Genomic DNA, 12,385 nt, shown 5'->3' with positions numbered 1-12,385 from the left:
ATGTGAAAATTAAAATTTACTATTACTTATTATTATATACTTAAAATAAGATAATATATTTAATTAAAAAAATACTGAAAGTACGATAAACTCTCAAAATTTTAAGTTTCGTCCAATGTACACCTTCTAGTTTCTGGGGAAATATTTGTTGCAAGATGACTCTAAACTACAATTATCACATGGTTCTGTATTAGGTATGACAATTTCGGCCCGACCCGCGTGTACCCGGCCCGGCCCGACCCTAATGGGCCGGGTTTTACCCGGTCCGATTAGAAATAGGGTCGGGTATGGGTCTTAAAAAAAAAAACTCGAAGCGGGTCCGGGTTTTATCAAAAAAACCCGAAATCCGACCCGAAACCCGGCTCGTTTAAAACCCGGTACCCTAAATTACTAAAATACCCTCTATATATAGAAACCTATAATTCTAACCCTAAATCCCTAAACCGGTAATCCCCAAATTACTCAACCTCCCTCACTCCCTCACTCAGCTCTCCTTCACTCCGACCGGCTCTCCCTTACTCCGCAGCTCATCTCTAGTCATCGGCTCTCCCTTACTCCGCAGCTCATCTCCAGGTTTGTGCTCTCACCAGTCACCAGTTTTTTTTTTCTTTTTTGTAATGTTGTTGACCGTCGACCGACAAGTCCGGCTCTCCCTTACTCCGCAGCTCATCTCTAGTCACCGGCTCTCCCTCACTCCGCAGCTCATCTCCAGGTTTGTGCTCTCACCAGTCACCAGTTCTTTTTTTTTTTTTTTTGTTTTTTGTTGTTGTTGTTGTTGTTGTTGTAATGTTGTTGTTGTTGTTGACCGACAGCTCATTTTGCTCAGTTGCTCTGTTCTAATCTCCATCAGGTTTGTGCTTTCATTTTCCTTTTTTTTTTTTTTTTGGTTGTTGTTGTTATAATGTTGTTGTTGTTGCCCTCTCCGGCTCTCCGCTGCCCTCACTGCCAAAAGCTTACAGCCTCCCAAATACACCCGCATCTTCTGTCTCTCCTCCGCCTCCGCTTTCGCTCTTCTCACCGTTTTTTCTCGGTACTATTTCTTCTTTCTCTAATTTCACTTTCAATTTAGTCTGTTTTTCAAAAATTTTGGAGCCAGATACAAGAATATAGGTGTTGTTATTTTGGAATCTAATTTTTGAAGGTTTATTGGTGAATGTAAGGTTAAACTTGTGATTTTTTTAAATTCAAATTATATTTGTAGTTTGAATTTATAGAATGCTCTGTGCAAAGATCTATTCTTTACACTGTTAGTGAGTGGGAAAAGATATTGTTCATGTTTTTGGAGTTATATAGTTGTTCTGTTGAATCCAACTGCATTGTAGGGATATAGTGAACTTTATTTATTTATTTTTTTAACTATATAATTGGGGCTGTATTTGTCTGAGGTTTCTGTGTATTGATAGGTTATATTCAAATTAATATACATGCAGAGATATATGTTTTGTTGCTTTAGAATCCAGTCTTCAAAGATTTTATTGATGAATGTATGGATTAGTAGAGTGCTCAGTCCAAAGATCTATGCTTTATAATGTGTTAGTGAGTGAGAAATGATTGTTTTTTCTCTTCATGTTTTTGGAGTTATGTAGTTGTTTTGTTGAATCCAAGTGCACTATAGGGGGTCAGTGAACTTTGTTTTTATTTTAAATTTGAATTTTGGTTGTTTAAGTGGGGTTTTTTTTTTTTTTTTTTGAAAACATTTAAGTGGGTTTTTAAGCATGTAGCTGTATGATTTTCTTTGCCTTTACTCACATATATTTAAAATTATAAATAAAATATAAGTTTATAAATCATATAAATTAAATTTTGGAACTTGATTTGGTTGCTTTTTGGTGTTATTTACTTTTGGAGGTAAAATTTAGTAATTTACATGAATTGTTGTTGCTTTGAGGAGCAAGAAAGTGTTTCAAAGGGTCAATGCCATAGGGTTTTGTGACTTTGTTTCATGTGATAACTTTGGTGTCTTCTTCATTTCTGCATAGTTTGTTTAATGGAAGAAATTGTTTGTTTTTTGTGTTTGTTGGGAATGCAGATCCTAAAACGGAGATGGAAGACGCAAACACAGATACAAACAAATCTGGTTCTTCCTCGCCAAGTGGTTCTGCCTTGAGAACCGGACGTTGTCCCTTGCCGACTATGCGGTCTCCTTCGCCATTTTCACGATCACCCTCACCATTGTCACCTGGCAGTTCACCCTCAGGATCACCATTAAACAACGAGTAAGTGTTTGAATTTGTAGTTAATCATGTTTAATTATGATTGCGTTGATAGAATTTGTGAATCTGTGTAATTATGAATTTGTGCCTATTAATCAATGAGTATGTGTAATAATAAATTTGTGATAATTTGTTTTGATTCTAACTCACAAAATTTTGAACCAATTAGGAATCTGAAATCCCCGACGGTGGACTTAGTGGGAGAAGACTTAGAGGTAGAGGAACAAGAAGGGACAGATGGAGAGTAAGAGCCTACAAATGAGGACTTGGATACAAGTAGAAAAAGAAAGACTACCTCAGATGTTTGGTCTCATTTTACAAGGAAGAAAGTTGAAGGAAAAGTTAAAGCCCAATGCCATCATTGTAACAAACTTTACTTGGGTGAGTCTAGCCAAGGTACAACTCATTTGCATAATCATTTAGCAAGATGTCCACAGATGAAATTTAAAGATATAAGGGATATGAGACAACAAGTCTTGATCAAACAACAAAATAAGGTGGATGGAACCATGAGTTTGAATACTTATCAATTTGATCAAGTTAGAGTTAGGAATAAGCTTGCTCGTATGGTCATCCTACATGAATATCCTCTTTCAATGGTTGACCATATTGGGTTTAAAGAATTTGTGGCCGATCTTCGAACTATGTTTAAACTTGTCACAAGAAATACTTTGAAGAGTGGCATTCTTAAAATCTATGATAATGAGAGGGAGAAAGCTTTGAAGATGACGGACAAGAATGGAAGTAGGATGGCAATCACAACCGATATGTGGACTTTAAGTAACAAAAAGAGAGGGTTTATGGTCATTACCGCTCATTTTATTGATCATACTTGGACGTTGCAAAGCCGGGTTCTAAGGTAATTTTTTTTATCTATAAATTGAATGTTAAAGAATTTACATTTAGAATGTTTATTGAGTTATGTTATAATTATTCATATTATTTTTCTAGGTTTGTTTATGTTCCTTCTCCATACACGAAAGAAGTCCTTGTTGATTGTTTTTTAGAGTGGAACATTGATAGGAAGTTGTCTACAATAACTGTTGATAATTGTAGTACTAATGATGCCATGATTAGACTTCTTTTGAATAAGCTTGATACTAGTTCTCTTATGTTGGGTGGGTCTATGTTGCATATGAGGTGTGCTGCACATATTTTGAATTTGATTATTCAAGATGGGTTGTCTCTTATTGGTGATGGTATTGAAAGGATTCGTGATAGTGTGATTTATTGGACTGGATCACCAAAAAGAAGGCAAAAATTTGAAGAAAATGCACGTCAATTGCGTGTTCAATGCACCAAAGAGTTAGTCTTAGATTGTAAAACTCGTTGGAATTCAACTTACTTAATGCTTTCTACTGCATTGATTTATAAAGATGTTTTCTCATGTTTGGCTAAACGTGAAATATCTTATACTTGTTTACCATATGATTATGATTGGGAGTTAGCCAAAGATATTTGTGGGAGGTTGGAGTTGTTTCATAGTGCGACTAAGTTTTTCTCTGGTCGTAAGTACCCTACAACTAATATGTATTTTAATTTGGTGTGTGAGTTGAAAATTGCATTGAATGAATGGAGTGTGTCTTCAAATGAGATGATAAGTACGATGGCAGAAAGCATGCTTGCTAAGTTTAATTCTTATTGGGCTAATGTTAGTGTTGTTATGGCTATTGCTGCTATCTTAGATCCAAGATATAAGATGAAGTTATTAGAATTTTATTATCCTAACATTTATGGTAATAATTCTAATTTGGAGATTGAAAAAATTAAGAATCTTTGTTATGATTTGCTTGATGAGTATGGAGATATAAATGAGTCTTCTATAGATAATGAAGGAAGTTCTCATATTCCTGCTAGTACTTCAAGCCCTGTGGCACAAATGAAATTTAGGTTGAGTGGGGCAATGTCATCTTTTGATGAGTTTGTGAATAATAGTTCAAGTAGTTCAAAGAAACATGGGAGTGCTAGAATGGAATTTGATCATTTCATTGATGAGGGAGTGTTGAAGAGGAGTGAAGATTTTGATATTTTGGGATGGTGGAAAAGTAATGGTTTAAAGTATCCTACTTTACAAAGGATTGCAAGAGATATTTTAGTCATTCCTGTCACAACTGTTGCTTCAGAATCGGCCTTTAGCACTAGTGAGAGACTTTTAAGTCCACACCGTAGTAGGCTACATCCCAAGACTATAGAGACAATGATGTGTGCTCAGAATTGGTTATGGAGTGAAATCAACGGTTAGTAATTGTCTAATTTCTATTTATAAAATTAAAATTGTATTTTTATATTTGCTAGTTACAATTTGATATTTCATTCTTTAATTCATTGTTGTTGTAGGTTCTTTAACTATGTCCGGAGATTGTACACTTCAATCAATTCTTGATGATGGGGAAACTAATGAAGAGGATGGGAGTTGTGTCACAATTATGGATGATTAGATATTTTGTATTAATTTAGTACTTTTTTAATTTCTTAAACTTGTTGGATTAATTTGTTGGTTTGTAATTATTCTAAGCCTTTTTAGCATTTTGTAATTTTTTAGCCTTTTTAATTTGTTGGTTTGTGGAGGATAAGACATTTTGTAATTTTTTACACTTGTGGGATTTGTTTTGTAACTTTTTATTTTTTAATTTCTTGAACTTGTTGGACTTGTGATACTTAGTTCTTGGACTTATTGGATTTATTTTATTTTTATGTTTAGTTGGTGATTTAAGTTATGATTTATAGATGTATAATTAAATTAACAGGTGATTTATTGATTTATGATTAACTTATAATTTGGATTGATTTGGCTACATATGCCAAAAATCTTTATGGGCTTGAATTGGCTGCCCAATAATGCCTTGAATGGGCTTAAATTGGTTGCCCAATGAATGGGCTTGAATCTGGCAAAAAAAAAAACTCAATGGGCTTGAAAAAAAAAAAAAATTGGTTGAGCCAGATTTGGGCCCAACCGGTTAAACAGGGCCCGCGGGACCCGTGAGGCTCGACGGGGCGGGTCTGGGTCCCAAAAAAAAAACCCGATTAATAATCGGACCGAATCCGAGTTGCGGATCTTAACCTGCAAATCACACCCAAGTATGTAAAAACTCAATCCAAACCCAACCCGTTACCATCCCTATTCTGAATTCGACTTGCTATTCCACATGCAGACTTTGTCCAGTGTGGTCCACCACCTAATCATGATTGTGTACGAGCTAGGTTGATATTACAATTGTGGCCCTTTTTTTTTTTTTTTTTTTTTTTTTTTTTTTGAAGTAGATGTGTGGCCCTTATTCTTTTGATAATCACAACGCTAATTAATGACACTAGTGGTGATCAGTACGTGTCAATGGTGCATAATCTGTAATGGTGTCAATCATAGTGTGTAGTCATTTCGCTTAATTCTATGACATAAGGTTCTTTATAATTAAAGGGAAATTCTTAATTTATAATGCGAGTATTTACATTATGAATGATATATGCTATATATAAGAAAATTTTAATATAAAAGTTCAAAACCTTTCGCACATTCAAACTTGTAAAAATCAATTATTACATAAAAATTTGTAATTATGCTACAGTGTAATTTTAAAAGTTACACAAAAATTTACAATTATGCTACAGTGTAATTCTAAAAGTAGAATTACACTGTAGCTTAAAAAAAAAAAAAACTAATATTTTATTCACTTACTTTATCAATTCTTCTCTCTCTCTATCTCTCTCTCACTAGTCACACTTCTTTTTTTATTTTTTTTCCCTTGAATCAAAGGTTTGATGTGGTGACAGATGGGGTTTGATGTGGTGGAGCTCATGGATTTGATGTGGTAGAGCGTTTTCGTGGTGGTGGGGATGGGTGATTGATGGTTGAAATGGCTGATGTGAGTTTGTGGAGCCGTGGTGGTGGTGGGCAAAGGGCAATGGTCATGATGGTGGTTGATGTGGGTTTGTTGGGTTTGTAGGTGGGTTTGTGGGTCGTGGCAGGGGTGGATAAGGCGAGCAAAGGATGGTTGTGGCAGCGGTGGGTGCGGCATGGTAGATATGGGTTGTGGCAGAGGTGGATTTTTTTATGGGTTCATGGTGGTGGAGTTGAAGGTTGCCATGGTGGTGGTGGAAGGGGGTGGGGTTTTTATTATGGGTCATATGTGGGTTCATGATGGTGAAGGTGGGGTTGCCATGGTGATGGTGGTGGCGTGGCCATGGGTTTCAGGGCTGAGGTTTCTAGGGTTGCTGCGGGGTGGTGGTGTGGCCATGGGTTTCGGTATTGAGTTTTGGAGATAAAAATTAGTTTGGGTACTGAGTTTTGGAGATGAAAATCAGTTTGGGTATGTTCTTCGTGGTGGTGGTGGTGGCAAGTTTTATTTGGGTTTTGGGATATATTATTTTATTGTATAGAAATATAATTTTAATGTATTGTACTGTAAAATAAAAATTAGGATGTTGAGAATATTGTAAAATGGTATGATATAATTGATAAGATGGTTTTTTGGGATGGTAAAATAGGATGTGATAGAATTTTGGAATGTGAATGTTCTAACGGTTTAAAATTTATATGGTAAACTAAAGAAATGCTTACAATACTATACACATTAGCAAAAAGTGTACAGTATATTTAGTTTGTGATAAAGATTTACATTGCTAGTATAATATAAATTTATAATTACTCATAATGAAATTGTTTCATTGAGAATGTTATTCAAGTTCATTTGTAACCGTTTGGTGTAAGTTGAAGTCAGAAGAAAACTACACATTCACCGTGCAAGTCTGAGAATTTTGGTCGAGCAAATTGTAGAGCAGTTGAGCAAAATCTGGCAAATTCAAAATGTAGGATACAAAGTTTTTCTTGGTATTCGCTCGTCACCATAGAACAAGGAAAAAAAAAAAAAAAACCTTAATATTTTGTAGAGAAAGGCGGAAAAGAATTTCTTGAGAAAACCTTGCCAAAGCCAAAAAGTCTTTCAACTTCTCCATTAATTGCCACATTATCGACAGAACTTTACCACAAAAACACTAAAAATGACCATGTGTTTGGATTATTGTTTTGAAACCACTGAAATCAAGTAAAATTTTCAAACAGCCTTGAATTGGCCAAGAAATTGGTTAAATGGCAGACTTATCGACTTACAGCATCAAATAACTGTGATGACACAAGGCTGGATTCAGCAATTGAAAGCAAGAGAGGAAAACTAGGCTATAGTGTCTCTTTACATATATATTGCAACAATCTTCATAGTGGATTTGGTTACATATTATTCAGGAAATTTGAAAATTTATTTAGCACTTAAATTTTAAGGAAATGCTAGTGCAAGAAGCTGAAATATTGCTAAATTGTTTAAGCCTCCTCACATCTTCCATTGGTTATTACATTACCAAAGCGTAATACGTTATGAAACCCAAAAGTCTAATTTGTTTACATTTTCTTATAGGGAACACTTTTAAAGATCAGTGACTTCATGTGCTCCTCCAGACTTGGAAGGCGATGTTTCTCGTCATAACTGTACATCAAAGGAACCATCCTTGCAGCATTAAGAGAAGCCTTTATAAAAGACGCTGGAAATGGATTTGGGTTAAGGCAATCCTTGTTGAGTTGCTTCCATGCATTTGAAATCATTTTAATAACATGACTTTTTGCATCTTCAACTGAACAGCCTTGATGTTCTTTCCTGTAGCACTCAATATAGGATCCATCATGACCATTTTGATCCTCATCCTGCAGATAATCCTAACCAGTTAGTGAGTTAACCTTAGAAGTTGCAAACATATACATATATATATATATATATATATATATTATATGAAAAGTTTTAACTTTTTGTCTCATCTTTTACCAGATAAATAACATATATATGTTTAAAAAAAAACTAATTTTTATCTTCTTTTTTTTAATTTTTTTATCTCACATTTAACAAATAAATTAACGAAAATTACAAGATACTAAACTCACTTACGAAATGTTTTTAATAATTGTTAACTTACCCTGATATGATCATTATAAAAATGATGTTAATAATAAATTTATATAAAAGTGAAGTTCTCTCATCCCACTTCACCCAACTTGTGATTTTAACAAAGTGTGGAAAGGGTTGTGGAAAAAACTGGTTTCCCTCTACTCTTAGGAAAATATTATTTTTCCTATTTTTCTGAGAAAACTATGACCCTTACACGTGGATGGCTGTGGTTAATGCGACAAAAGGTGGAGTAAATGAGAGAAAATTCAATTTCCTTTGACTTCTAACATGCGACTGTCCTATTCCTCGCTTCAAAAGATAAAAGAATAAAATTAAAATGCCACTGCCCTTTAGACCACTAGATATCTATTATTGGTGGGGATCACTCCCTTATTAAAACTGGATAAATTATGTGTGGCTGCTTGTGAATTTAATCTTATTCTCTTACCTGGGCATTTCCGAGGTCATCCCAGAGTCGAAGAATTGTGGCTATGGAAGATGTAATGCTGGGATTGCTGTCCAGAAGATCAACAGTATCCTTGCTAATTCCCTCACCCAAGAGAAAGAACATGTGAACTAGCACCACATGCAATCCTGTACTCACATGTGCATTCTTCATGTACTCCTCTGCCTTTGGCATGTTCCCAGAAGCAAACCATTGTGCTTCTAATAGGAAGGCATTACACAATCTGGCCCACTGTAACAATCAACAATTGCAAAGGTGTAACATGAGTAATCTCTTCGAAATTTTACCATTCACATGAAAAATATGTCAAAATACAATGTTTGTCCTTATACGATAGGCCAAGAGCGATTTTTGTCCTAAAATCTGACTAACCACTTTATGTCTCTTTACTAAAAGTGACCATTTTAAATTTGTTGAGAACTAAAACAATAATAGAAAATTATTAATTTATATTGTACTATCAATATAAGATTTACATTATAAACTAAATAAATGTATACATTTGCATAAAAGTGTACAATATTATATATATTTGTTTAATCTACAAAGTAAATCGTACATTGATAGTATAATATAAACTAATAGTTTTCTATTAATTTTTTTAGTTTTCAACAAACTTAAAATGGTCACTTTTAGTCCCTCTAAAAGTTGAAGCAATCATTTTTATTATTTCTAATGTATCTAAGAGAGTAATGTCGTCATGTTAGTTTAAGTTTGGTCATGTCATTTAAGGAATCTAAAGCAATCATTTTAAATTTCAAGATTTAAAATTATTAATAAACTAAAATTTAGGGACCAATATGTATTTTTCTTTAGAAAATAATTGTGTTTGATAGTTATTTTGTCAACATATATACCGCTTTTTTTAGGGAGCCTATAGGGTTCCATCCGGTCCTTTGGTAGACCTTGTAGCTGATTTCATTGGTAATGTCATAAAGAGCCACGAAACATATCTTCAAAGAGTCTGGTAGTTTCTCAGTTGCTGATAATTCCCATCTACGTGCACAGAAAAACGTAGTAATCACGCATAGTAAAATGGTAAAACAAAGCAAATCATATTTTTCTACAGTTTTAATTATCACTCATTTATTATTTCACAATTTTTTTTATTCACTTTTATGAGTTGAAATGTGAACATTTTTAAAATATGAATATTCTTGCATCAATTATATAATGGTGTAAAATGGTGGAATAAAACAAAGTGTAAAAGAATATTTAACAATTTTCCTATATGGAACAAACACACGTACCGATTCACCGCATTTGTGAAGAGAGTGAGTTCATCTAGTGTTCCGTAAACATCAAACATGTCGTCTATCACGTAAACCATAGCTATAGGTTTTGTGAGCTCAACCCTTTGATATGTCAGGCTTGGATCTGTGAGGCAAGCCGCTGTCCACATGTACCATTTAAGTGGTTGATTTCTCGCAAAGTTCAACTTTTTAGCCAGACCTAAGCCTTTCCACCATCTTTTAGGAGAAATGATAATTTAGAATAGTATCAAAGTATATAGGCAATCTGAGTTCCAAAATAATTAATAGACAATCATAACAAAAATATTCCAGAGTCTCATTGAACTTACTTGAAAATTTGAAGAAGTTCCAGTTGGTGTATGGACTGGACCATTTTGAAGTCCATCTTTGCTAGTTCTTGTAAATGTTTTACCCAACCCCTTGCCCCTTCGAAATTGTCAAGGAGGCCCTTAGCCATGAACCTTGGCAAACTCTTATGATAGGGATGCTCCAATGTGTTTAGAATGAATCTAGCTTGTTGGTGATCAAGATTTTTGATGTTTGCTTCGAGAAGATGGCGACTGAAGTCTTTAGCTTCATCAAGTAAGTCTTCCTCATTGATGCTTACCTCTGACGCATCATATAATTCCATCAATCCACTTATGTTTTCACCTAACTCCAAGTTAAAGTTTCCTTCTTTGTTCTTGAATTTGTTAAACACATCTGTGTGACACACAATTAGCAGCAATTTATTGACTTTCAAGGAATATTTTTTTTCTAGAATTGATAAGTTACACATATCTACGTTATCAAGTGAGTCTTGAACCCATAAATTTACTCTCTGTGTTAGTTGAGTTAGAGCTCAACTGCAAATAATTTTAATTTATTTTTTAATGTTTATCTAAAAATGTTTTTGTTCAACTTTTAGAATCAAACGCTATTTGCCACCCAATCATTGGAGATGTAATTATAACCATGCTATGATAAATACAAGCATAACGTAATTTAGGTAAAAAGAAAAATATATTCTCACCTGCAGAAACATGATAGCCATTTTGTCTCAATAATCGAAAACGCAGTGCAGCCTCATAAAGATCATGATCATGACCTGCATGACCGCTAAAAATCATATACTGCCTTTTTAGGATTGTTTCAATCTCCTCTTGGAAGTGGTACTCAATTCCCAAGCGCAGGATTGCATCAACCATGTTCAAACCTTCGAAAGGAACTTCAACTAACTTGCTCAGTATATTTTTGAATTTCTTTAGTTTTTGCAAGTATTCAACATAAAAATCATCCTGGAAAAAATAATATAGCCCTCTTAAATTATGAAAAGTTAGGTCTCGAAAAACAAGAAAAGGAAATGGTGAAAATGGTTACGCAAAACTTAACCGTGGAACTGTGATATTCTGGAAGAAAATTGTAGTCTTCCGTGGGAAAATAATTGATGGCTTGATCTTGGGCAGTGCTGCTTCCTTGTGCCTTTTGCATACAAGTATCATCGATAAGGTAAGTAATCTTTTCAGTATTTTGGATATTTTTGAAACCATTTTGAGGTTTGAAGGGAGAAGAGGATGCACAAAAGAAGGCCATGGACACTGATATGAGTATCCCAATTAGTTTTGAGCTGAGAGAGAGAGAGAGAGATAGAGAGGTGTGTTGATATGATGAACTGAGATACCCAATTTATAGGAAGTCGGTAATATGAAGCCAAAGACACAAGTCCTTTTCTCGACCCAAAAAATAAAAAAAGAAAGAAAAGAAAAGGAAAGAAAAAAAGAGAAAAGATAAAAACAATCTCCAACCATTCCTTTTTTGTTTTTATATGAAAAATAGTTTCTTATTTTTGTGGCCACCAATGTAGTACTGTAGTTGTATGTCACCCTTAGATAAGGTCATATGAATGGGAAAACTATGCTATACAAAGAAAAACCTTATTCAGCAGACAGATTCGAAGCTACATGTGTTTCATGTTTCAAGTTTCAACAACGCTCAACCAGCAAACCAAAAAAAAAAAAACCAACGCTCAACCAAGGTATAAAAAAAACCCTTATTTTTCTATTTTTATGAGCATGTATTTGAATTATGTTGCTATATAAAAAGTCAAAATATGAAAGATTATGTCTTCTGTCTTATCTCCTACACCTCCGTTAAATAATTTCATACTTGTTAGTCCATAAAAATAAAAATAAAAAAGATAGATAAAAAGTGAAAGTTAGAATTTAGTGTGGTCATCTTAATGGACTATATCCATTGTAAAAAGCCCTTGACAGCTATATTAATATGGTATTACTATAAATCCAAGTAGAGTTTATAATTAATTTGAGAACCCTTTGCTAAGTGCTAACCCTAGAATGACTTAGGGTTATACTCTTGGGTCATAATAATATTTATAACACGCACCCTACTCAGAATTAAGGATGGGGTTTGGATTGGGCATCTGCGTTTACAAACGCACGTTTTCTCATTTTTTTTTCTTTTTTTATTTGAAGCCGTAAAATAACTTTTAAAGACAAAATTCACTATTTATGAACAGTGCATATACTG

General features: G+C 34.1%; 1 protein-coding gene across 1 annotated transcript; it reads right to left on the bottom strand.

Annotated features, from left to right (window-relative positions):
- Window positions 1-7,366: 7,366 nt before the first annotated feature.
- Window positions 7,367-11,486, bottom strand: LOC115992647 ((3S,6E)-nerolidol synthase 1-like). The gene is made up of 7 exons (XM_031116867.1): window positions 11,231-11,486; window positions 10,872-11,136; window positions 10,189-10,561; window positions 9,857-10,075; window positions 9,464-9,602; window positions 8,589-8,837; window positions 7,367-7,902 (listed from the first exon to the last, which is right to left on the bottom strand). The coding sequence occupies exons 1-7, from the start codon at window positions 11,429-11,431 to the stop codon at window positions 7,603-7,605; spliced, it is 1,746 nt and encodes a 581-aa protein (XP_030972727.1). The 5' UTR covers window positions 11,432-11,486; the 3' UTR covers window positions 7,367-7,602.
- Between the last annotated feature and the right edge of the window lie 899 nt (window positions 11,487-12,385).

The sequence above is a fragment of the Quercus lobata genome, chromosome 5 (assembly GCF_001633185.2).
Source record: "Quercus lobata isolate SW786 chromosome 5, ValleyOak3.0 Primary Assembly, whole genome shotgun sequence".
Taxonomy (NCBI): Eukaryota; Viridiplantae; Streptophyta; class Magnoliopsida; order Fagales; family Fagaceae; genus Quercus; species Quercus lobata.
The sequence above is the reverse complement of the archived record's forward strand: the minus strand, read 5'-3'. Positions and strand labels throughout refer to the sequence as shown.